Source organism: Typopeltis vanoorti, chromosome 25, assembly GCF_054136105.1.
Source record: "Typopeltis vanoorti isolate ZY-2024b chromosome 25, IOZ_Tvanoo_1.0, whole genome shotgun sequence".
NCBI classification, from domain to species: Eukaryota; Metazoa; Arthropoda; class Arachnida; order Uropygi; family Thelyphonidae; genus Typopeltis; species Typopeltis vanoorti.
This window is the reverse complement of record NC_143573.1, coordinates 12,347,101-12,375,059: the sequence shown is the minus strand read 5'-3', so window position 1 is coordinate 12,375,059 and position 27,959 is coordinate 12,347,101. Positions and strand designations below refer to the sequence as shown.

At 35.0% G+C, this 27,959-nt stretch overlaps 1 protein-coding gene across 1 annotated transcript in view; it reads right to left on the bottom strand.

The window, feature by feature from the left end:
* Positions 1-27,959, bottom strand: part of LOC150092545 (uncharacterized) — a 335,783-nt gene that overhangs the window by 177,762 nt on the left and 130,062 nt on the right. The window contains exon 8 of the mRNA XM_090414232.1: positions 1,966-2,361. Coding sequence (XP_090270358.1) covers positions 1,966-2,361 — 396 coding nt within the window. The remainder of the gene's footprint in view (positions 1-1,965; positions 2,362-27,959) is intronic.

Below are 27,959 nucleotides of genomic sequence, written 5' to 3'. Positions count from 1 at the left end.
TACATCCAGATAGTGCCACTGTAACATCACCTAAAGATAACACTGACTTCTTGGTAACAATCCTCTCCTCCTGCTACTGTATGGACAACAGGAATAAGTTGACCATGCTGGGAGTGCTCACTGTATATCTCTATCTTCTTTCTTTTGCATTTAGGAGGATTGTTTAATGTCTTAGATGAGACTGGATCTCCTGGCCCGGATAGTGTTCTACCTATTGTACTTGGTATTTGCACTCTGATAGCCACCCTATGCTATATCATTTTTATAGGATGTCATACTTATCTGGCACATGCCTGATGGTGTAAAGGTGGGTGTATTCAGCCTGTCCAGAAGGTCAGCTATGGCACTGTTATCTCACTTCCCTCACTTCAATTCTCTCAGGGAGAGTGTAAGGGATTATGAACGCCTGGTTTCTTCACTGCATACTAATGAGATGGTTATCATGAGTTGGATTCTACTGCTCACTCCATGACAGATCACGTGAGTGGCCTTGGTAGGTAGAGTCTTACCTGCCATGCTACTGTCCCGTGGTCTGCTTCATGAAATAAAAAGCACTTTGCAGATGGGTCAAAAAGACTGATTCTCTTTTCAGTTTCTTTGATAGTGCTGGAGGGGTCCCATATACAGATCTGTATTTTTGCCCATACATTCTCCTATATATTTCATGACCTTCTCTCACTAACCAAGAATTCATTCATAGTTTTGCTAATGACAATGCACTCTATTTTCATTTATAAGCCTTATAGTGATCCATCGGGCCAGCTTTGATATACTCATGACTGGTATTTTGAATGCCAGTCTCCTTGCCATTTTACAGCTAGACAAGTATGGTCTGGTGTGCACCTCTGCTACCAGGGCAGTCTGCATTGATTCTCATGGGAGAGATCTCAACTTGCTTTCCCTTGCCTTCAACGATATTCAAATCTCCTATCAATGAGATTTTTCTTCTTAGGATAACCTGCGCCTCTGGCCTTTTCTGGTACAAACATTACATCCAAAGCCTTCTCTACTTCCAAAAAACTTAGTATTCTCTTACTTGAGACACTTCATTTCACTTGTGTAGCTTCTGACACCGCAGGCATGCATCCCAGATAGTCCAGCCTTGGAGCATCGTTCTCAAATTTGGAGTGATACAATAAGAACAACCAGCCTAGGAATGACACATGATGTCTAAGAGAGGGCACTCCACTTGGTCCACCTCTCTCAAAGACTCACTCCATCTGGTTTTTCAATTCTGTTTCTGCTTTTGCCTTTTCTATGGTTTTTTTTTCAGGGGCACTGATCTGCTGATCGATTGCCACTGTTCTGCTTTCCATGGGAGGAATGAAGAGATGCAAGTGGATCCATACACAATTTGGCTTCAGACTTGCTGAACTAAATCATCTTCCTCTTCTTCTATTCCTCGGCCTCTGTTCTTTGGGAAAGACTTCCTCACATCATTTACTCCAAGGAATATGACTTCAGCTGTTCAATACAATAGGATCGTTCTTTTTCCTTATCCTTAGTGCATGCCTACACATAGTAGCATTGGTTTTTGTCCTAGTCAAAAAGGTTACAAAAACATGTCCTAGTTTTTGTAACCTCTTGTGGGATTGATTATGTTATACATCATAAACATCTCTCTTCTTCTTATGGGAAATACTCCTTAAGAGAAATCCTCACATCATTCTTGCATTAATGTTTTTATACAGCGTTACCTCAGCGGCTATAACAACCATTTCTGAATAGTTTAGAAAAACAAATGAACAAAACTCATAACAAAATTTAAAGTAGTGTACTTGGTAACAAAGGAACCAGGTAATGAAAAGGATGAGGCACAATTCTGGAATGTGCTCTAAGGTAGGATGGGGAAATATTATGTACAACATCCAATGAAATAAAGATACAGTATAACAAGTACAGTGACTGAGGCTTGATAACAAACATATATATATGAGTTAATATGAGAGATATATGTATACTAACCTTCTTCTCCAAAGCAAGATCTAGAGCCCTATCTATTTCATCTATATCCATATCTTCTCCTTCATATGGAACCTCTTTATCAAATGAAATCAGTTTATTCAAATCTAATATTTCATTTGATTTTACAAAACTAATTGTGGGATAAAGGGTTGAAGTAAGCTTTCTAGATTTCTTTTGCATATTATCAAAATTATGGGATTTCTCCTCTAGAGCAAGCTGTCGTTTTTTGCTAAAACCAAAACCAAATCTTCCACTCTGAGCAGTACTGAACATATTTTCAATGTAACCTCGATTCACATTTATTTTCTCTGGAATGATTTCTTCTTGTTTTTCTTCATCTTCTCCATCATTTTCTTCATCACTTGATTCATCATAATGAACTATAGTTTTAATGCCCTAATAAACAAACAACAAAAACAATATTTGAATAAACAAGATTTTCTACATATTATTAATGAATCATGCATCCATTAAAGAACCTATTCAACATATTTCACATTATTTAAAATATAAGGATTCAACAGCCTTCTGAGTAGAGTGGGAGAAATTTCAGCAGAGTCAATTTCAAAACATAAACCTTGTTTGTCTACCATTTTTTTTTTTTTAATAGTCCACTTGTTTTCCTACATTGCTTTTTAATATATAGATATATAAGTAATCAAAAAATTTAAAATAAAATGGAAACAAAATTTAAATAAAAACATTAAGACAAGATTTTTTTTTTTTTTTTTTTTTTTACAAATCCAAGACATTATGGATGACAAAACAGAAGGCACAAGTCAATTAAGTCAATTATGAAATGTTTCTGAAAGTTAGTTATATAATCATTGGGTTGGAATCACAAAATAAGCAACTAAGACTGTGAGGTCAGCCTTATTATCTCAGTGAAATACATGTTCTTGCTGGTTTGCCTGTTCTGCACAAGAGAAACTCAAGTTTTAAGAAAATGTCACTTCTACATGAGTCTGGCTAACTCATTTTCAATCAAAAAGCTCTCAGAAGTTCATGTCCTGGACAGGATTCACATCTAGGTCTTTCTAACCAAAGGCATCACTTATCTATAAGTGTGACTGGAGAAATATATTGGTGCATATGTGTGTGTGTGCACACACCAAGTTTTGATGCATCCATCTAGTTAGAAAATGCATAATAATTATTTATCAATCCCATTCAAAAAAAAAAAAAAATCTTCAAAGGAACAAACCTTTGTTCTAAATTTATGTGCATTATATATTAATAAATCAAATAGAATTTTCCAGGCTGCCCAAAGAAAGCTAATGAGATTGGTGACAGAGATGACAACATAAGAAAGCACATCAAAATTGCTCTTGATGTTTTTATTAATGCTTCTGAAGTTTAACATTCAAGAAACAAAAAGACATTTACTTACCTTGTTGATTAATATATTTACAGGAGTGATATTGATATTTTTCTTGCAACAAACTAACCATACAGGAGATTTCACTTTATTAAGTATGGGAAAAATCTGACAAAACTTCTATTCCGATTCTGAAGACATTTTAAGGAATGAAAAACCATTCTATTAAGTGCACACAATATGCAAATGTTGTTCATCTGATTTTTATTGCACTGTATAGGAAAAAAAAAATTGCCATAACAAGGCATTTGAAAATGCTGAAGACCAATAATCAATAATGAGTGCAATTATGAATAATATTGGCAAAAGTGTGTGCCCCTGTTCGCACCTGATTTTACAAACTTCCCTTCAGGTCTACTATGTATTGTTCAATATACTACTTGAGATATAACTATGTTTTCCAACAGCTTTTTGCTTGCCACCTTGTTGCATGTCTTTTCCAAATCTACAAAACCTAAATACAAAATACACATCCTTGTTATATATTCCCATGATTTTTCAACAAAAGTAAAAATCTGATAATGACAATCCCTATTTGACCCAAACCCAGATAGTTGTTCTCTGAGTTACTCTTCCACAATCCACAATTTTTCTTAGCCTCTATACTTGCATAAATCTTACTTGGGACATTTAGAATTCATCTGTATGATTCTTATATTCAGTTTTCTTTCTCTTTTTATAGATGAGTACTAAGAGAGCTCTATTCCAATCACCTGGAATTCAACCTTCTGACCATGCCTTTACTGCAGCCAATGTAAACTTTTATATCTCCATATCTGAGCATTTCTAATCAAAGATCATCTTGATGGCTTTTAATGCTTCAAGTATTAATCATTGCTCTTGAATATTTTTACTACTATTCTGATACTTGCATCATTTAACAATATTTCAACAGTGCAGTTTCATGCCACCTTTGTCATCTTCAATTCCTTTTATAGTACTCTTTGCTCCTTTTCAAAGCTTTTTCAATAGCTTACAGAATTTTTTTCCACCTTCATGATATTTATCTTCCATGTTCTTACCATTCCTCTCATGACTTTTGTTTAATTACTTCTACACAATGCTTCACTTTCTTATATTTTTCTCTGTATTCTCTAAGATGACATACTAATTACTTGCTAGGAACTTTGGATACGTTTATTTTTTTCCATTACTGCTCTTTAACTTCCCGAGTACTAGATCGACATGATAGGCATTACCAAAGCAAAGAAGACAAAAACAGTTGAGATTTTTCTGAGCAACAAATAAAAGATGTTATATGCAATGACGACAAGGGAAAAGAAGCCATTCAACACTAAATATGATGATAATCTTCTTGAATGGCAGATAGTATCAAATAAAGTGATGGGGCAATATCACAATGGGAAACTGTTATTTATTTTATATTATATTAATTTTTTTTCCCACAAGAGGTCAGTCTAGGTTAGAAGATTAACAAGCATTTAGATTCATTTTACTTTTGTACAGCGCAGTGTCATGTAGCTTGTATCTTATATACACCCTCTGTCCAAAAAGAAAACGAACTTTTGATAGAAAATAAAACACAGGCCAATTATAATTATTCGAATCATTTATTTTAATCAATATACTCCCCATCAGCTCTGATACAGCGTTTGGCATGGTCGATTAATTCGTTAAATGAATTTTTTTTATAAGGGTGATTTCAATGCAAAAGTGAAAAAGGACGGAAGACGATAAGAAAATAGTCCTGGGATCTCAAAATGAAAGAGGTGAAAGACTGACTGACTTTTGTATAGAAAGAGAAATTATGGTTACTAACACCTCATTTGAGCAAAACAAAAGGACACCTATTGACTATACACATGGAGGTCACCTGGATGGAGGCAGAACAAGGAATCAAACTGATTAAATCCTTAACAAAAGATGGAGGTCTATGATGAAAAATGTTAAAGCATTTCGTGGAGCTGATTGTGGCTCTGATCATCAACTCTTCACTGCTAATATGAAAATATGTTTGCAAACAAATTAAAAAAAAAATTTCTAGAAATAGGAAATTACTCTGATGAAATGGTCCCAGAAAAACTTAGGGATAAAACCAAAATAATATTACGGACACTGAAAAGTCAACTTGCCCAAAAAATACAGAATCAACACACCCTAGATATCAAATGAAACTAAAATAAATCGAGAAAAGTAGAGAAATAAAGTCAAAAGGACTTTCAATTGAAAATGATAGGCAGATCTATAGTGAGTTTTCAAAGCTCATCAAAAAAAAAACTTTGCACTATAAGATAAAAAGAGCTTTATCAATAACATATACAGAAAAATTGAAGATTACTCAAATCAAAATAAAACCAGACTTATTTAGCAAAATACAGCTGTTGAATATAAAATATAAAGCAAAGAATTCAAGTATAGCTGATGTCAACAATAGCATGCTTACTGATCCAACGGACATTCTTAATAGACGGAAATCCTATTGCTCAAATCTTCTTTTCAGCCATTTTCTGTCCACTGCTGGACGAAGGCCTCCTCTAGTTCTTTCCACCTTTCTCAGTTATTGGTAATGGCTGATCAATTTTTCCCAACAAAATTTGACAATTTATCACTCTACCTTATTTTAGGACGTCCTCAGCCTCGTTTCTCTTCTTTTGGAATTCAGTTTGTTAGTATTTTGGTCCATTGCTGATCTTCTCTTCTGGATAGACGTCCGGCACATTGTGGCTATAGTTTTGCCAGTGCTTTTACTAGACCAAGTATACACGGGTTAAATGTCTTCATCAAATTCCTGATATACCCTCAGGGGGATGTACAGGATATGATAGTACTACATGAAAAATTTACATCATTACTAACTTCCTATCTACAATTTTCTACCAAATCAGTCAGTTAAATGTCAAGACTCCAATATTATCAGGTCTTATATTTCTGTCTTCTAAGGCACTTTCTAGTATCAATCCACATATATCTTGACCCAGAGGAAGACCAATCCACATTGGTCTTCCTCTGGGTCTATTTTCCTGCCAACCTGGCAGAGAACACTTGTTTAGCTCATCTTTCCTCACTCATTCTCCTTAAGTGACCATACCACCTGAGATTAGCTCTGCTAATGCATACCTGGATGCTGACAATATCAAGTTCTTTCCTAATATCCTCGTTTTTAATATGATATTGTCATTCATGCCATCTGTTCATGCCCATAATCTTTCTCAGAACTCTCATATCTGTGGTCTCTAGTCTTTGGTCAAGTTTTACTTCTAACTCAGCTCTCAGATACATAAGTTAAAATTAGTTTAAACTTGGTTTAAACACTGTCTTGTATACAGCTAATTTAGTGTTTTGGCTAATTTCTCTCTTATTCCATATAAATTTATTCAGCTGACTTCTTACCATACCAGCTTTGTTGATTCTGTTGTCTATTTCCATATTTAACTTACCATCTTCACTAAAAACCGTGCCAAAGTAGCTGAAATGTCTTAATTGTTCCACAGGTTCTCCGTTCACAATGCAGTTGATATTTTCAATATTTCTGCCTCTTTTCATTGTCTTTGTCTTTTTAATGCTGACCTTCATACCATATCTATTACAACAGTTATTCAATTTAGTCAGGGAATCTTGCAGACTTGTAGCAGATTTATTTAGAAGTAAAACATCATCTGCATAAAGCAAAGAGTTGAGATTAACAGTTCCAATTTTGATATCAGGTTTAATACCACTTTCCTTCATAATGTGATCCATACAGATAATGAATAACACAGAGGATAATGTACACCCTTGTCTGACAACAGATTTAACATTAAACCATCTTCCTGTACTTCCTTCAATTCTAACTGCTGACTTACAACTCAAATAGATACTAAGTATTGCTTGATATAATGCCCATTAACACCATATAGCTGTTAGCTGTAGCATTTGGAATAGCTTCTCTCTCTCTCTTGTCGTAAAGCGAAAATCTCATACCTGCAGCCTCTATTTGGCCTGAATCCAGCTTGTTCTTCACCAAGCTTCTCTTCCGCAATCCTTCTCCATTGTTTCTCAAGTATACTTACATATATCTTACCAGAACCACTCAGTAATGAAATGCCTCTGTAATTTTCACATTCGGTTTTATTTCCCTTTTTATATATGGGTACTATGAGAGCTCTACTTCAATCATCTGGAATTCATCCCTCTGTCCAGGCCTTCTGAACTATGCAGTGCAGCCACTGTACGACTTTTATACCACCATACTTCAGCATTTCTGGTCTAATATAATCTACTCCTGCTGCCTTTCAACATTTCAGACTTTTGATGGCTTTTTCTAATTCAAGTATGGACATGTATTTCTTGAGCCTGGTCATTATTTTTTTAAAACTGTGCTATCACTACTTGTTTCATTTAGCAATTTTTCAAAGTAATTACTCCACACTTCAATGATATCTTTTTCTCCTGTTTTCATGTCACCTTTATCATCTCTATTTCCTTTTACAGCACTTCTTCCTCCATTTCTGAGCTTCAACAACCTCCAGAATATTTTGCCACCTTCTTGATATTTATTTTCCATGTTCTTGCCAAAGTCCTCCCATGACTTTTGTTTAGCCAGTTTTACAATGTTTAGTTATCTTATACAGGGTGTTCGGGATAAATTTGACATATTTATAATTAATTATATTTTTCCGTAAGTTACATGTATTAACACACACTTCTCTTCATTTAAAAGGTTGGACCCTTCTTCATTCATATACAAGATGTCAGAAAGGATGGATAGCTGGAACCCACCTGAATCATGGAAGAGAATAACTTGTATCATGATGATTCGTGCCGGCCATCAAAATAAGGATATTTCGACTGCTGCCCAATGCTCCCTGAATACAGTAAAAACAATCAGGCATGAACTAGAGACTTGCAATGGTGACTACGAGGATGTAGCAAGAAGAAAGATCCCTAGCAGACGATCTGATTGCGTTCGTACAGCAGAATTCCTCGCAAATCTGCAGGAACAGGTGTTGAAGAACCCTGGCATTGGAATTCGGGCTTTGTCACGTGAAATGAATGTTGCAGCCTCTACTATGAAGCTTGCACTCAATGAAGACCTCCGCTATTACTCATACAAGCGCCGCAAAGGTCAGCTGCTTACAGAAAAGGCCCGTGAAAAACGTTTGATAAACGCGAAGAAACTTCTAAGCAGAGTGAAACATCCTGCGGAACCACAAACAATCTGGTTCTTTTCCGATGAGAAAAACTTTTGCCAGGATCAAAAACACAACACGCAGAATAACAGATGGCTTGCATACAGTACAAAGGACATTCCTCGTGTAATTCAGACTAAATTTCCCCAAAGTGTGATGGTTTTCGGATGTGTATCCTCTGAAGGCAATGTGATGCCTCCGCATTTTTTCCAAGAGGGCCTCAGGTTGACTTCAGATGGCTACGTGGAGTTGCTAAACACTGTAGTCAAGCCCTGGATAACAAGGGTAGCCAATGGTAGGCCGTATGTATGGCAGCAGGATTCGGCCCCTTTGCCACACCTCTGGGAAAAGTCAAAAATGGTTGTCTGAAAATTTCTACGACTTCACCAGTCCAAATGTTTGGCCTCCAAACTCCCCAGACCTTAACCCCATGGATTATTTTGTATGGGGCGCAGTTGAAAAAGACACCAATCGCACTTCCAGTAATACAAAAGCCCAGTTAATGGATAAAATTAAAACAGTTTTTGCGGCCCTTCCCAGGGAGACTGTAGCATCAGCTTGTTCGAGGTTCCGAAGCAGGATTGAAGCTGTGATCGATGCTAATGGTGGTTATTTTGAGTAAATCTTGTTGATAGTATTGTAATTAACTCTGCCTGTAATGTTTTTTGTCAATTCATTAAATTTATTAGATACAAAGAAGATTTTCTTTTTCCTTACGAAACTGTCAAATTTATCCCGAACACCCTGTATTTGTCTCTGTATTCTCTCAGAGCACAAGCTGATTTATTTGCCAGGAATTTTTTATATGCTTTCTTCTTTTTCTTCACTGCCTCTTTAACTTCCTGTGTCCACCATGGAGTTCTGATTTTTCTATTCTTGCACACAATGCCTCTCTGGCTGAATAAATCAGTGTTTTCTTCAGAGCTTGTCACTGAATCTCCAAGGTTTAGTTCCAGCTCTCAAACTCTTTCATTTTTTCTTGAATATTTGTGTATTTTAGTCTACAGTTCACATCTATCACCTCCACTTCTACCTTAGTAGAACCTTCTGTGGGACCACAGGCATAAATAAGTCTCATTGTCCAGTTCCCCATTCTCATATTTGTCCACATCACTCTACTTGAGACTGCCTGCCATTCAAGAAGATTAGCCTCATATTTTGTGTTGAACACTATGGCTACTCCTTTTCCTTGAGTGTCATTGCCTGAATATAACATTTAGTATTTACTGCTCAGAAAGATCTCATCAGTTTTTGTCTTTTTTGATTCAGTCACCCCTATTATATCGATCTGTGCTTATCCAATTTCTCAGCTAGCTGCATTTCTTTGCCATTCTTATCAACAGAAGAAGCTGGTAGTACCGATCTTGAACTGTGTTGATGTCGAGTTAGAGTAAGTTTTAGGGTTTGTTCCAGTAGCTGACTTTTTGCTGTTTGCTCTGGTTCCCTGGCAAAAACAACGGGGGCCTTGTTTAACTGGGCGAAGCCCCAGTCGGCATGAAATTCTGCCATGTTGTACCATCATTTGAAATTTTGGTTTAAGCCAATAAGAATACAATTTGATCGGCTACATTCCAAATTGCCAGCTCATCCTCGTCCGTTCAGTATCCAGGTAGATACCTAACAGGTTGCATCACGAGAAGGTGAGGATTGGACATTAGGTCAGAAGCTCTGGTCGGTTCTCCGGATTCCTTTGAAGGTTATGTGGAGGTCTCCTTTCAGTTATATAGCTTTGACCCTTAAGCACCCCCTGGTTAAATATCTTCCTTTATAAAGATAGTCAGACATCATTGTTTTGAAAAATGCTTTTCAATTTTTCGAATGCACTCCAGGCAATTTGAACTGTCCTATTTATTTCCTTTTGGAGTCCACAGTTTAGATCAATGAGATAACCTAAGTATGTATATGAAAAGACTCTTTCCAAGAAATTGTTTTCTATTATTATGTTTTTTGGTGTTACAAAATGATTAAACATGATTTTAGTTTTTTCTCTGTTTATTTTTAGACCGACTTTTCTACTTTCATGATATAGGTCTTTCATTATTATTACATGGCACCTCCAGGGAGTCTAAAGGCTGATCGAGGGAGGACACCTTCTCCACAACTCTCCGTTTCCAACAACTACTTTCATCATCTACACCAATGCCATCTACTGCTGACCACCACTAGTATTTTCACAGACAATCACAAACATCCATGACCATGGTGTGATTTGAACCCACAGCCTTTTGGCTGGAGAGAAGATACAATAACCATAACCACTCGGCCAAACAGGCAAGCTAGTTAACAGGTGAGGGGATATAATAGAGACTTGTAATTTGTAAATAACCTTACATGTTCATGGCTGCAACATTCATTAGAGAAACACTTAAACAATATGTTGAGCAACAACACAATTATGCTAAATCATTTGATTGTATCAGGTGGGAGTACCCATGGAAAATACTAAGTAAAATGGACATTCCAGAACACTTGACCCACCTTTAAAACAACTCTACGAGAGGAATCAGGCTGTGTTGAAGATGTATGGAAAAACACCTCAGTGGTTCAACATTGAGAAAGACAATAGTGGTTTCTCAGTTGGGGGCAAAAAGATAAATAATCTCAGGTATGCTGAAGATACCGTTCTTACTGACAGCAGCAAAGGATAAATAAAATCGCTTGTTAAAAGAATTGAATGGGAAAGCCCGAAATATGGTTTAAGAATTAATCATGATAAAACAAAATGCATGGCCATAGATGAAAATGACAATTTTGTCTACAACATTGACTCCGAGAAGGTGGATCAATTCATTTACCTTGGAGCTCTAATAAGCACGAAGAGTAGATGTTAACCAGAAAAAAGAAGAATTACCATGGTGAGATCAGCAATCATGCAATTGCAGAAAATATGAAAAGATAAACATTTTTATCACCACTAATGGAAATCTAAAACACTAAAATAGCTTGATGTTTTCGATTTTCATTATTGTACTGAATCTTGGACACTCAGGAAGAAAGATATGGACAAGATAAACAGCTTCGAGAAGTGGTGCTGGAGAAGGATGTTAAGAGTCTCCTGGATGGACAAAAGGTCTAATGATAGTATAGTAAGTCAACTAAAAATCAAAAGGTGGCTATGTGACACTGTAAATGAAAGAATTCTCAAATATTTTGGTCACATTTCAAGACATGAGAATAACGACCTGGAAAAACTAATCATCCAGGGCAAAGTGGAAGGGAAAAAAAAAATGCCCAAGGATGGTTGGGCCTGATTAAAAAGACTTATTTTTGAGTTGGCCACTGCTGCAACAAAAAACAAAGAAATGGAGAGACATTACGGCTAGGGTAACAAGTCCTAAGACATGAGGAGACCAAGAAAGAACAAGACGGGTTCAGGCCAAAAGAGAAGTCATCAGGATACGATATTCACTGTTCTAAAGTGAATGTCGTTTCATGAAATCATGAAAATATAAAACAAAAAAATCTATATTTAACTTCTGTAAATCTGGTAGAGGCACTGAAAAAGTGCAAAAGCGAAAACCACTGAAAACATTACAATTACAGGTAACTCTCGCATAATGTGGATGTTAGGTTCCACAAAAATGTCACATTATATAAATTGCGTTATGCGAGACTCAGATCACATAGAGAAAGTAGGGTTAAGTTCCGAAATTGTTTTTTTTTTTTAAAAAAAAAAAAAAGATTATATAAACAATGACAATATCCAACAAAAAAAATTTTTATTTAATTCAGGTAATTCATGTTGGAGGCATAATGGATTGTATACAGCACTCGGAAAGGATTAAAACAGAAATTTAATACTTCCTATATTTTGTCTCAGTCACTGAGACATCTTCAGGGATTACAAAAAAAAAAATAATAATAATAATGTAACATATACACAAATACCACACAATACTAAGCCCAACCATGTGGGTGACACTAAAGTCCTATCTAGGTTGAGCACACAGTGGTAAGTGTTTCCCAAATCTTAGGAAGCTTAATACAAACATATTTATTAAGATTTGGTTGATTTTTGAGAGCTGCTGCTGATTCTAAGAATAATCTCTCTTAATAAACACAAAAACTTATTCTGATTACAAGATTCAATCAATGATTACAAGAATTTAATATACACATGTACAAGAACACTGACTAGTTTTGCTAGCAAACTGTCTAGCTTTGTCAAGGCTAAAAAAAGGTGAAAAATAGTAATAAATGCAAAAAAACGAAAGAATACAGCGAATAACCATTTACAACGGTTAGGCAACCAAATTGGACAGCTCGCATGACAATGTATGCATATAGCGAGCTGCTTCAGTCATTATTGTGAATATGCATTACATAGTTTTTAGCGTACTGTAGTTCTGCTATACTCAATGAATTAATCAGATTTTTCCATGTATCTTTCAATACTACTCCTTAATTTCTGTTCAGGTTATTTCATGTTTGTAGGACCACTGCTGCTTCTTTGAATATTCGGCATCTGTAATCATCCTCTATATATGGCATTGAGCTGTTTTCCCAATCTATTGCGTGTTAGACGTTGAGAAGTGATGCGCCAAACCTGAGGTATCTGTTCTGTTGTGATTTACATCTCCAACGTGTTCCTTCTGTCTAATTTCCAGGCATCTTGAAGTTTGGCCTATGTAGGAAAGTCCATCGTCATCACTCTCTTCAAAACTAATATTTCGTAGATGTTGTTTATTTACGAGTGGCCAGACGTCATCATCACTTGAAATCTCTTGAACATTAGTATAATTCTCATTGCATATTTTGGCTGGTTTAGTTATCGAGAAGTCAGTAATAAGACCTTGATTACCACTATGCTGCACTTTTTTTATTAAGTTCATAATACGGAGCTAAACAAATATCCAATTGTCTCGTGAATTTTCCGGAGAGCTCCATTGAGAGCTAATTATCCATAAAATAACTTTCTTGCCAAGTCCAATTCTATTGCTAATAAACTGAATTCTTTAACAAATTCATCACAATCAGAATCTTTGGCAGAACTTTCCCCGCTATTTGGCTCGATGTCATCTATTAATTGTACCAGTTCCTCCTCATTTAAATCTATTTCTCCATCAATTAATTCACTACTGAAGAGATTGGAGCATTTATGAAGAAGTTTGCGAAGGTTGAGTCTCATGTGCTGATTGAAACTGAATGTATCTTCAGTCTTGTTCAATTGTTACCTTCATAGTTTACAGTGGGTGGGTTTATCTCTATTAACAAACACATATATCACAAAAGTGCTCTAAGTGGCTATTACTATAAAAAAATATTTTTTTTTTACATAAAAAATAGCATTACATATTGTATGTAACTCACCAAAAAATAAAGTGCTCAGCTTGAGATTAACACACCTATGATTTTTAATGTACTTTCCAGGCAGAAAATTAAGACAATTTTCAACAATAAATACTTCATACGGTAAACTATTGATGTTCATGCATGCCAAAGGGTATTTCCCCTAATATAAATTCACTACTTATAACTACATGTACGATATAGGCAGACGCAAATTTAATGAAGATAAAATTTGATTTTTTAGTAGTGGATTGAAAAACATATGAAAAGATAAGGGGTTACTACAGTTTGTAAACCATCTTATATCGAAACCGCGTTCTATAAGTACAGCCTTCAACAAAGGTTACTACAATTTGTAGACTGCGTTATATCAAAACAGTGTTGTATAAGTACTGCGTTATATGAGGGTTACCTGTATAGGGTGTAAATGGGACATTATATGTCGAGCAATACACAGGCTATATTTGAGTTGTAAGTCAGCAGTTAGAACTGAAGGAGGTACAGGAAGATGGTTTAATGTTAAATCAAATGAGAGTCAAGGGTGCACATTATCTCCACTGTTATTTATGACATCTATGGATCACATTATGAAGGAAAGTGGAATTAAAACTAATGTCAAATATTGGAGATGTTATCTCAGATCCTTACTTAATGCAGGTGATGGAATTATACTTACATCCAGTACAAGACTGAGGGATTCCTTGACTAAATTTATTTAATTTAGTCAAGGAGTCACTAAATTTATAACTGCTGTAATAAATTAAGTTTGAAAATCGACAACAAAAGACAACACAAATAGGCAGAAACATCGAAAATTAGTGATTTATGGTTCACTGGCACAAGGACAGCAAAGGTCATACCGGACTAAAGCAAAGATTACAACAGTAATAAAGTGATAAATTAGTAAATAACATGTACTCTATAAAAAACAAACTTTAAAAATTTATAAATTAAACAATTCAGTATCTACACAGAAATATAATTTCTAGTCAAATATAATTAAAAATCAATTCTTTGTAGAAAGTTAAACATATGCAATTTGTCTGAGTCTGATAACATATGCTTAAGTGTCTCTGGCTCAACTCAATTAGTAAATATCTGATTCCTCTCACATCAGAAGTGCTGGCATTCCATAAGAATATAACAAATGGTGAGACATGATGCATTTTTCACACATAGGTGGATCATCAGCTCTCAGTATACAAGAATGTGTAAGATGACTGACCTATGCAGAGCCTACCAAGAATAACTTCCTCCATTTTGTTTCTACACTAACTAGATTGTAAATGCTTAATTTCAAGCTTAATCTCATGCAATTTGGTTTTCAGTGCTTTCTACCATGAAGACCGCTACTGGGTAATTGGCTTTGATCTTATAAGCCGCCTGAAGTCTGTATTTGGGACTGTCAAACACTTATATGGAAAAAGTATGAGCTGATTTAGCAGCTTCAATCTCTTAAGACGAACAAAACTTGTCGGGTGTTTTATTGTTTAATAAACATGTGGTCGCAATACCGAAAACTATCTCCACAGCTTCAATCTCATTTCTTTTAATAATTCCAATATTGCTGTGAGTCCAGCACAACCAAATATCAAAATTATGGATATTCATTTTGCACAACAGCTGTAAAACCTCACAAAGCACAGGATGGGGATTATAAACAGGAGACGAGATGGCATGTAATGAACTCAATGAGTCTGTATAAATTACTCATTTTTGTAGCATTTTTCTTGTATATGCACAAGTGCAAGCTGAGTGACATGCAATTTTGCTATACAATTACTGCAATTAAGCAGGATATAATAATATCAGGAAAAAGAGTTGCACAACCAACAGAGGGGTCTCAGATCTTGAACTGTTAGTATAGATGGACAAGAAATCAGAGTCAGCTGCTCTGATACTCACAGAGCAGCCAACAATTGCAGGTATACAGATGGAGTATGAGACTTCTGCTGTTGATAACAGCTGGCCTGGTTGGCCGAGTGGTTAGCATATCTGCTCTCCAGTCAAAAGGCTGTAGGTTCAAATCCTGCCATGGGCATGGATGTTTGTGAAAATACTAGTGGTGGTGGTCGGCAGTAGATGGCGTTGGTGTAGATGATGAACATAGTTGAGTGGTGGTGACAGAGTTGTGGAGCAGGTTCCCTCCCTCGATGAGTCCTTGGACTCCCTGGGGGTACTATGCAATAATAATAAGAGGTAACATTGTCATCATTCATGCCAATAGCTACCATAATCTCTTTAACATGCCACACATACCAAAGGGATGTGTGGCAGTCTAACGTGTAATATTGAGCTTCTCAATACAGAGAAAAGATACTAGTCCATGTAAGATGTCCTGGAAAAGACCTTATTTTTAAGGCAGAGTTAAGAGACAACTGCTTTCATCTAAGCAATAGAGTAAGTTCATTTGATTCAAGATAAAGAACTGAATGAGCAATGTGTGAAGAGCACTAGTAGCTATTCTTATACCCTATTAATGGATAGGATCCAACCATTGGAGTGTGATCCCTTGCAGAACTTGGGACCCACGTATCAAGCTTTGACTATACAAGTGCACAATAAAGGTGGAACAAGAAACATCAATCATGACCAAATTCTGTAAAGAATAGAGTGTGAAGGAGATTGAATAGTTTTTTGCATATGTCCCTAAGTTGATGAATGTGGGTGTGTAAAGAATGGTGTAGGAGAACATGGTTCCTGTGAAGACAATGCAAATAACAAGAAAAATTATCACTCCATATGTTTTTTTTGATATTCCATGTTGGAAAAATGGCAGGGAGTAGATTGCACCTGAAGTATTTTCAGGACTGGGGCAACTCGTGGTCAAGGTGGAATAAGTTCTGATCGCTGCCTTAGTAAACAAAGTGACCCCTTCCCTTAATGAATAGCAGTATACGTGTCCACAAAGGAGATGTGCTTTGTATTATGGGAGATACTAAGGCAAGTGATCAGAACTTATCCCACCTTTACCATGAGTTGCCCCGGTCCTGAAACTACTTCAGGCACAAACTTTGTTTGCTTACACTTGAATAAAGGATTAAACCAAATATATAATTGGTAGCATAGTCAAGTGAAAAAACTTCCATCAACTATCTCTAATCTAGATAATTTTAGTAATAAGGTGTTGACACCTTTTGGCAACTGGTATATGACTTTTGCATTACTTCCACCTTAGTATCATCACCTCTGAGTCTGGCTCCCACTGACGAGACCTCAATAAAGGTCAAAACAGGTCCGGGTAGTGACCCTTCCCTTAATGCATAGCAGTATACATATCTGCAAGGAGATGTGCTTTGCATTATGGGCGGTACTAAGGCAATGATCAGAATTTATCCCACCTTCACCACAAGTTTCCCCAGTCCTGAAAATACTTCAGGCACAAACTTTGTTTGCTTACACTTGGATAAAGGATTAAACCAAATATATAATTAGAAGGGAGAGGTCATGATTGTTGAGCATGTACTCAGTGATACGACCTTATCCATTTGTGTTATTATGAGCACAACACTACCTCAAAGAGTGTTGTACTTATTAAAATCACAAGTATGGGATGAGATGCAATATAAGATTATCAAGTTCAATCTAATTTTAATTCACAAACCAATGATAAATAAATGTTAATAAGAAATCCAACAGATACGCAAATTGTTACTGTTTCCAGAGCAGTATTAAGCTGGCCATGCTGGAAAAGGGTATGAATGCCCACTAGGATAATTCCACCACAAGCTAGACTATCCCCCCCAGTTCTGTCCTTGTTAAGAACTGTAAAATGCCTTAAGGTAGAATCTCACTGGGTTTTAAATAGGTTAACTACAGACAGAAAAAGAAAGATTTGTGTTGCTGAGCAGAACCTTGATATCATCAATATTATGGCAAAACCCACAACAGTTACCTGTAGAAATTTTCCAATTGTTTTAGCTTTGTAGGCTTGTCCAATTTCCAAAATGTTGAGGACTTACTTTCCTTTAGTGTTACACGGAGATCAGCATTCATTTTACACAAATTATGGACTCTACAATCGTGTTATAAATAATTATTTTAATTTCCCAATGTGTCAACCTTCATAATAAGATGATCATCTGGAGTATACACACATATACATAGAGAGACAAGCCAAATTACATTTCACACGGTATGCTGAAGAGACAATGATTTGATCAATGTCTATTTTAGCCTGACCTCTAACGAAAATAAAATTACAATAAAGAAATAAAATAAAATTACTACATCAAAGCTGTATTCTATTTAAGACAACATTAGAGAAACATTTTTTCATATAGATAGTTTTTTTACAGTAAAAATGATGTCCTAATTTAACATGACAATTGTTATATTAGATTTAAAATAGATTTAAGATCCTGGATTACCTATGGTCCTATTTACAATTAACTCTTAGGGAGAAAGGTTATGTGGGTAGAATATGTGTCCTCCATATTCTTGGCATTTTTAGACCATTATTGGCAACATTAGGGTGATTGATAAGAATCTCACAGGACATCTTAAATTTACATTCATATCATGTTTTGGTGTGATGTAAATAACAGATGTTTTTCCAGTCAATTCTATGTAAAGTGTTCAGGGCATGATCAGAAAGACCAGCTTGACCATAGTTATTACATTTAATGTGTCTTTTATGTTCCTTTTTTTCTGATAGGAATCATGTGTCCAGCTTCCCCTATATAGGGCAAATTACAGGTGCAATGAATACAGTATACTCCAGGGTGGGCCAGTGGGGGGGGGGGGGGAATCGTTGGATGAGTTGAGTAAGTTCTTTAATTTTGCAGGAAGTTTAAAGGTTGTATTTCTGTAGTATTCTGTTTATTTTGTCTGATATCCCTTAAGTATGGAATGGTTATAGTTTTATTGTAGTCGAGTTTATTTTTCTTTTTAAGTGAGGTCTTGTACAGAATTTTGTTGATAGTATTTAGGCCGTAACCATTTTTAGGAAGGTATTGCCGATAACTTTTGCTCCAATAAACAAGCACTTAAAGATTCACTTAAAAATCAAAGTAAGAATGAGGTTCCTGGTTGAAACCAGGTGACCATTTCTATATAGGACGCATATCATACCAATCACACCCTAATATTTAAGCTCTGCACATATTTCCTCAAAATTCATATTTATAAATTTAGGGACACAAAAACACACGTGTTGAAAAGATTATTTTATTAATTATTAATAAAATAATACTTGACGTTTTGACCCCTGTATCGAGGTGATCATCAGAAGGATACATGCGTATAAAGAACCAAGTTACATGCCCTATAAACCTGCAAACTAAATCTACGTAGTTAATTAATCTTTTTCCTAGCCTGACCTCTGGTGATAAAAAAAAAAAATAAAAAATAAAAAAAATATATACAACTACAATAAACTGCTCAAGTCCTCGTGTATTAATATTCTTCTGGATCTGTACAGTTCTTATTGCTATAATATGATTTCCTTCAGTTGCTGTTGAATGTTACAAACACTTCACCAGGTTTGTCTTCTTGTAGTGGGATTTTTCTTCAGCTTGTTGATGGGTCCTCCACATTCTTGGAATGGTTAGGCCATCACTTTTGTTGAGATTTGGGTTATGCCTGAGCATTTCACACGAAAACCTGGTTTGAGAGGAAATTTAAAGAGTCATGTGAAATGCTCAGACATAACCCAAATCTCAACAAAAATGACAGCCTAACCATTCCAAGAATGTGGAGGACCCATCTACAATCCGTATAGCAACCTAAACAAGCTGAAGAAAAATCCCACTACAAGAAGACAACCTGGTGAAGTGTTTGTAACATTCAACAGCAACTGAAGGAAATCATATTATAACAATCAGAACTGTACAAATCCAGAAGAATATTAATACATGAGGACTTGAGCAGTTTATTGTAGTCGTATTTATTTATTTATCACTAGGTCAGGCTAGGAAAAAGATTAATTAACTACGTAGATTTAGTTTACCGGTTTACAAGGCTAGAGCATGTAGCTTGGTTCCTTATACGCATGTATCCTTCTGATGATAACCTCGATACAGGGGTCGAAAAACGTCAAGTGTTATTTTATTATTAATTAGTAAAATAATCTTTTCAACACGTGTTTTTGTGTCCCTAAATTTATAAATATGAATGCTGATCACCGTGTAACCTTAAAAGAAAAAAAGATTTCCTCAAAAGAACATCAAGATCGCATTCTGATATCATTCCTCTAGTGAACATTATTGTAATTGATATTCCACCTGCAGATCCTGCACTGAACACTTTCTTTGAGTGTTGCTGACACAATGTTTTGTTTCCTTGTGGAAACAAAACATCACTAGCACAAAGTTTCTTGACTGATTTGGGAGAACCAGCCATTCCTTCTAAGCCCTTTTGAATAAACAAGGGTGACATTTTTCCAATTGGCTTTTCACCTGTTGCATGAATGATGAGAAAAACTAGTACATTTATACTGGCTTTGTTTCTACTTCTATAATCAAGTGATGAATCTATAGTATCAGTACTTGGTTGGTTGGGATCTTGTAAAGAAATGGCCAGGGCTATCCTAAATGCTATACCAGCACCATAGCAAGCCTTGAACCCTGACCCTGGGAGTAGAGACCTACTGCAACATTGTTGTTGATCCTTAAATGCAAGACCACTAGCCAAATGATATTGGCTGGGTTATCCAGGACTGCCCATCTTGCTGCAGAAGAGAAAGTAGTGCAAGACTACAAAGATTCCCCTTTCTGGATGTCCACAGGTTGCACTGCACAGTGGCATTGGATTCCAGTGATGATGGTCTGAAAGAAAGGATAGTGTAAAAGAATCAGAAGTAGAGCAAAGATTACAGAAGAAAAGCAAAGACAAAGAAGCATGAAAAGGGCCAGCATACCATCACCGGGAGGTCCCCACTACCATGAACAGCTGCCCATGATGAGGGAGAGGAAACATCAACTGCATCCTGAATGGAGAATTATCAGCTATCAGCTAATGTCTTTTATTCACATATAGGGAGTAGCCAAGGCCATCTTAGCCCCATCTAACTTTTGGAGACTGAGTGGGCAGTTCAATCTCCACTGGTAGCCAATCAGAGATAGCAGGCTATCTCTGATTGGCTATCACTAAGCGGCATGCAGTGAAGAGACAGCTCAACAAGTGCCACAATCTCGTGGTCCCTAACATTATATTTGATGTCTGAAATAGTGTGGATTCTATGGTCGATTTTCTTGAGTTTACAAAACTATTTAGGCACTATTTTTTAGTGAACATGGCAGAATTATCTGATTGTATGGTAATAAGTCAACTGAAAAAAAAGAGAGAAGTTTGTCAAACACTCAACTAGCTGTATTTGGAATAGTGCTCAAACCAATTTGAACTTATGGATCTGCGTTCTGGGTTAAAAATAAAACACTGGAGACCACGGATATGAGCATATAAGTTCTGAGAAAAATTAGGAAAGAGAACAGATGGCATCAATGGTAATATTATATTAAAAATGAGGATAGGAAAGAACCTTATGTTGTTATTTTAGGATAAGCAGTCTGTTCCAGTCTTGGTCTGCTTTCTTGGTCTTCCAATTTTTTTATTTTCCCCTCCACCCACATTCTATATATTCTACTAGGTGGACTCTGCCCCCCTGATGCCTAGGGCACCAGTGGGGCAGAGTCTCCCTGTGAAAATACCTCTATATTAGTTAATAAGGATAAAGAATCTCAACCTGTAGAATTTGATTCTGATAGTGATGATTCTGTAGATTTAGAGCAAATTCAAGTAGTTTAAATGAAATATTTGAAAGGTATAGAAATGAAATTTGTGAGTATAGTAAATTGGAAGAAGAAAATTCTGAATTATCTCTAGCATCAGATGATTCTGAAACTAGTGATTCCAAGAGTGTAAATAATGATCAGCAGGAATCACGTTATTTTTTAAGATCAAGGAATAAGCATTAAAAGTTTTGTTAGATCTAGGTTAAATATTTAAATTTTTTTTAAAAAAAATTTTCAGAGAAAGATGAAACTGATGTAAAAATAATCATAATTTAAAATTCTGAATATTTTCACATATTGTTTATGTAAGTATGTTTATTAGTTTTAGTTTCATAACACGCATTGTCGCCACTTTCGATGTGCCCGTTATTGAAATTGTTTTGTAAAAAATGATATGTAAAGAAGTTAAAAAATTGATGTACTTACTGGATTTGATATTTGTATTACTTACAAGAATTTCATTGTAGTTTAAAATTATCAAAAGTTGTGTTTTATGAAGACATTCTCTTATCGCTAACAGAGACAACGTGTCAGCCATTACACCTAACTTCTTGCTTACCAGTTTCATGGAGTGCGCATGCTCGCCGAGAAGTTTGATGCGTGATTGACAGCTGACAAAAACAGCGTTTGGTATCTGAGTAATGAGAAGAGTAAACAAGATAGCATTCAGAAGAAAATTAGAACACAGACGGGCAGATATTCAGATTCGGAGGAATTTGAGTTTTTTTATGTGACAGTCGGAGGAAAATTAATAGTATATTCCAAAAAAGGCATCGTGGAACTATTAAGTTTAAGGTGGAATAAGTATTGATAAATAAAAGGGATATATTGCTATAAGCGTTTTAAAATGAATATTGGAGATGTTAATTGAAAGATTTATAGTAGGTTCCAAAAAGGGAATCATAGAACTGTAAATTCTTTTAAATTGGAAGAGTTAAGACTGTCAATAAACATTAGTGAATAAAAGAAGAAGTTGCTATTTATGTTCTAAAGAAATGTTCGAGAAAACTCTGATTAGGAAATTTCATCTATCTTAAGGATGCCGGATCTATCTATTATTTCTACTAAAAAGAGACAGAATCGAGTCAGGAAGAATTAAATGTGTGCTACATGAGTGAAGAAAAAGGATCCTGTGAAAATGAAGGATAAAATCATATATCTTTGGAAAAGGGCCTTGACAGAGAAAGAAATTGGCTATGAACATTTTGTCGTGAAAACAAAGTGTTTAGTCTAGTCTTAAGTGTAATTTTATTTTTAAAAGGCCTTGGATACAATTAAATTTGTAGTTAGTTATGTAATATTGTTTGAAGTGTATATATATTGTTTTTGTTTTATTAAATGTGTTTATTTTGTATGTTGGTCTTGAGTCAGTGATTTATTTGGATTCTGAAAGAAATAGTAAAAAAGAGGTTACTGCACCAATCGGAGTGAACTCTTGTGCATATAATAATATAAAGATGCACTCAGAAATAAATTAAAAATAATTGTTGAATAGAGATCATCTCTATATACAGGATTAAATTAATATAAACATCTCTCAATATAAAAATTTCTTTAAATTATCAACGAAACGATTGTCAGACATTCAGAAATACTTTGGGAAAATTTTGAAAAAAGAGCAAAGCTAATAATAATAGCACCTGTTGAATTTCTCCTCAGGAGATGGACTGGTTATTATTAATACAATGTTCCAACATAAAAAAGTGCACAAATTCACATGGAGAGAAGAGGCAAGGAATAAGAAAAATCTCACCATGTTATTGTTGGTAGCAATGTTTTCTCACTGATGCAGGACACTGGAGTGTACAGAGGATTTCGAATTGAAAATGATCACCATTTAGTCTTGAGCATAAAATTGAATTTCATATTGCAAAAGAAGAACATGTAAGAAAGTTTTAAAGTGAATAAAAGTTGAGCAGCTCTCATATGTGAACTGTAGACTAAAATACACAAACATTAATTAAGAAACAATGAAAGAGTTTGAAAACAGGAATCAATCTTTTAGATTCAGTGACAAGCCCTGAAGAAAACATGGACTGATTCAGCCAGAGAAGCATGTGGTGAGGTGGTCTGCAAGGATAGAAAAATCAGAATTCCATAGTGCTCAGGACATTAAACAGGCAATCAAGGAAAACAAGAAAGCATATCGAAAGTTCCTGGCAAGTAAGTCAGCTTGTGTGCTTAGGGAATATAGAGAAAAATGTAAGAAAGCAAAGCATTGTATAAAATTAGCTAAACAAAACTCATGGGAAGACTTTGGTAAGAACATAGAAAATAAACATCAGGGAAGGTGACAAGATATTCTGAAGGCTGTTGAAAAAGTGCTCAGAAATGAAGGAAAGAGCACTGAAAAAGTCAGTAAGACATGATAAAGGTGACATGAAAACTTTAGAAAAAGATATCCTTGTGTATGGAGTAATTACTTCAAAATATTGCCAAGTATCACTACTTATTTTTTGAATAACAAATAGTGACAGCACAGTAGTAAAAAAAACACTCAACGAGCATGCAATCAGGAATACAGATCCATACTTGAAGTAGAAAAAGCCATACGAAAGCATAAAATACAGCAAGAATAGATGATATTTGACCAGAAATACTAGTCAAATGGGGGTATGAAAGCTTTGCAGTGGCTGCACTAAATAGTTCAGAAGGCCTGGACAGAGGAAAGAATTCTAGAGGTATTTCTCTACTAAATATTCCTGGTAAGAGTAATGCAAGTATACCTGAGAAACGGCTGAGAAGGATTGTGTAAGAGAAGCTTGGTGAAGAAAATGCTGGATTTAGGCCAAATGGAGACTGTCAGGATGAGATTTTCACTTTACAACAAATAGTTGAGAAATCATGGAAAAATAACAAAGATCTGTATTTAAGTTTTGGAGATCTGCAAAAGGCATATGACAAGGTGTCAAGAGAAAAGCTATTCAAAACACTACAGTTATATGGTGTTAATGGTGCATTATATCAAACAGTACTTAGTCTTCGAGTTGTAACTCAGCAGTTAGATTGGAGGAAGTACAGAAAGATGGTTTGATGTTAAATCTGGTGTCAGACAAGGATGTATATGGATCACATTATGAAGGTGGTATTAAACCTGATATCAAAATTGCAGATGTTAATCTCAGCTCTTTACTTTATGCTGATGATGTTATACTTCTAAACAAATCTGCTGCAAGTCTGCAAGATTCCTGACTAAATTGAAGAACTGTAATAAAATTGGTATCAAAATCAGCAATAACAAGAAAAAGGCAATTAAAATAGACAGAAAGAAATGCTGAAAGTATCAACTGCATCATGAATGGAGAACCTATAGAATGTAGTAAAACCTAGTAAAGCATTTCAGCTACTTAGGCACAATATTTACTGAAGATGCTAAATTAAATATGGAAATAGACATCAGAATCAACAAGGCTGGTATGGTAGGTAGTCAACTGAATAAATTTATATGGAATAAGAGAGAAATTAGTCAGAACACTAAATTAGCTGTATAGAAGATAATGTTCAAACCAATTTTAACTTATTGATCCGAGAGCAGGGTTAGAAATAAAATACTTGACCAAAGACTAGAACCACAAATATAAGAGCCCTGAGAAAGAGTAGGGGTATCAAAAGATGGCATCATTGACAATATCATTAAAACGAGGTTAAAAGTACTTGACATTGTTAGCATCAGGAATGTGTTAGCAGAGCTAATCTCAGATAGTATATTCACTTAAACAGAATGGAAGAGGAAAAATTACAGAAACACGTGTTCTCTGCCAGGTTGGCAGGAAAAAGGCGCAGAGGAAGATCAGGATATAGGTGGATAGATACAGTAAAAAGTGGCTTAGAAGACAGAAATATAAGATGTGATAAAGCTGAAGTCTTGAGAGATAAGACTGATTTGGAGGAAAATTATTGACAGAAGTTAGTAATGATGTAAGTTTTTCATGTAGTGATATCATAATACCTCCTATATGTATCCCTTGTATGGGATACATGTAGGAGATTATGTATATATTCATGTCAGGATTGAGTTAGTATTTATTTGGATTCTGAAAGAAATAGTAAAAAAAGAAGTCATTGCACCAATCGGAGTGAACCATTGTGCATATAATATATAGGTACACTCTAAAATTAAAAAAAAAAAAAAAAAAAAAAAATCCACAATATTAACAATGGCACAGTCAATGACAGGATTGGTTATGACTTAACTTTATTTTTAAAATCCAGAAAGTAAATCTAGACTCAAGTAAAATGGCTACAGGAGATAGCAATTCTAGTTGTGAAGTTTCTTTAGTTAAAGATGAGGAATTTTTTAAAGTAATTAATCCAACTTTAGTAATACCTTCTTTTTCAGGAGATAGTGGTGAAAGTGTAGAAACATTTTTCAGATATGCAGAACAAATTAGAGATTTAGGAAAATGGTCAGATTTTCATTTGTTGATTTTATTTCATAATAAATTTGTTGGGCAAAGCCAAAACATTCTTAAACAAATCTCCTTTACTAAGAGACACTGACAGTTATGCAACTTTTAAAAGTTTACTAATATCAGAATTTTCAAGTGTAAGAGGATTAGGGCCTAACATTTGGAAAATTCATCAGTGCATTCAGGGAAGTAATGAATCTATTTCAGAGTATTACCACAGACTTTGGAGCATTGCTCATAAACTTAATGTTTCATCTGAAGAGAAATCCTCTTTAGAATGGTTGCTGTTTAATCAATTTAGGCATGGCCTTAAAGATAATTTGAAAGAAACAGCATACAAGAAAAAGGTTAAAAATATTGAACAATGTTTTGAACTTGTTAGAGAAAAGGAAGAGAGATTTAAAGACATATTTTATTCTGCAAATAATACACAGCCAAACTCTCTTCAGTATAATGAAACTCATTCTTCTAACATTATGGCTACAGAATAAAGTGAGAGAAGTAAAGTTTCAAAAATTAAAGGGAGCTAAGAAAAAGAAACAGTCTAAGGAAATTTCTGTAAATCTAACAGAAAATGTTCCAGAATCTGATTCCAAGGTAAAATCACATGATTTGAGAAAATTAGAGGAACTGAAAACATTTCTTAGTGAAGAAACAGAAAGACAACAGAGACCAATAGTAAAAGGACCTGAACTTCTGTTTAAGATGACATCTGATTTAACAATGTCCAATAATCCTAAAGATAATCAATCTTTTTTTTGTAAATCTAATGGTATTGACAGGAATAAAAGATCTCCAAGGAGACATATTCCAAAATGCTTTAGATGCAAACCTGGTCATTTTGCCTAAAGACTGTTATGTTAGGGAAAAATCTTGTTTTCGACATAAGAAATCAGAGAATAAAGAAAAATCTGGAAATAATTATTCCAATATCATACTGGCAAGGACAGAAATGTCAAACTACTCACTAGTTTGACATTTCTGGGTAAAGCTAGAGGCAGCTCTAACCTTGAAAGAGAGTTTAACGTATCATTAGCTCCATATGCTAATGGAGGTAATCCTTTGATAGTTCTACAAGGATTTATTGAAGATGTGCCTTGTGAAATCTTACTTGACACAGGTGCACAAATTATAGTTGTCAGAAACTATAATTTCTTATAGTTTGTTTAATAGAATTAAATCTCTAATTCCAAATAAAATTTCAGTTTTAAGTTGTCCAATTAAATTAAAGGGTATATTTGATTTCAGCTGATAAGCAAATCACTGTTTTTATTTCAATTCCTTGTTTTCCATTGAAAGTTTGTCATCCATTAATAGTTCTTCCAGAATCATCTAATCCAAATGTACAAGTAATATTTGGAATTGATTTTCTGAAATGTCTTGGTGTTGCATGTAATTTTGTTGATAGTACAGTGTCCTTGTGTGGACTAGAATACTGTTTAGACAGGACATCAAGTGACAATGGAAAATTAGAACAGTCTTCTGAAGATTTTAAACACCCTGATGATAATGATCAAGTGCTTAATATTGAAACTCTAAAGAAAAAAGAGAAGGAAAACATTCAGGAATTAAAAGAGAATTTGGTGCAGAATTCAATGAAATCAGCAATTACTAGTGAAGAAAGGAATAGAATTCTGAATTTCTTTAAATCTACCTTTGAATTTTTCTCTGGTGTTTTCACAGAGGATATTGTTTCAATGTCTTGCACTAATGCAGTAGAACACTCAGTGCAGATTTGTACTCAATCTCCTATTTACATTAGGCAATATCAAACTCCACTAAAATATATGGAAAGTTGTCAGAAACTACTGCAGGAATATGAAAGGGCAGGAATAATTGAGAAGTCAAATTCTCAGTGGAACAGTCCATTCATCTTAATTGAAAAACCAAATGGAAGCCTGAGATTTGTCTTAGACTTGAGAGCCATCAATAAGGTTACAAAACCTATTGATTTCCCTTTGTGTAAAATTGAGGAATTATTGATCTGTTTGGAAGGAGCACAATATTTTACAAAACTGGATTTAAATTCTGGCTACTTTCAGATTCCTTTGAAGAA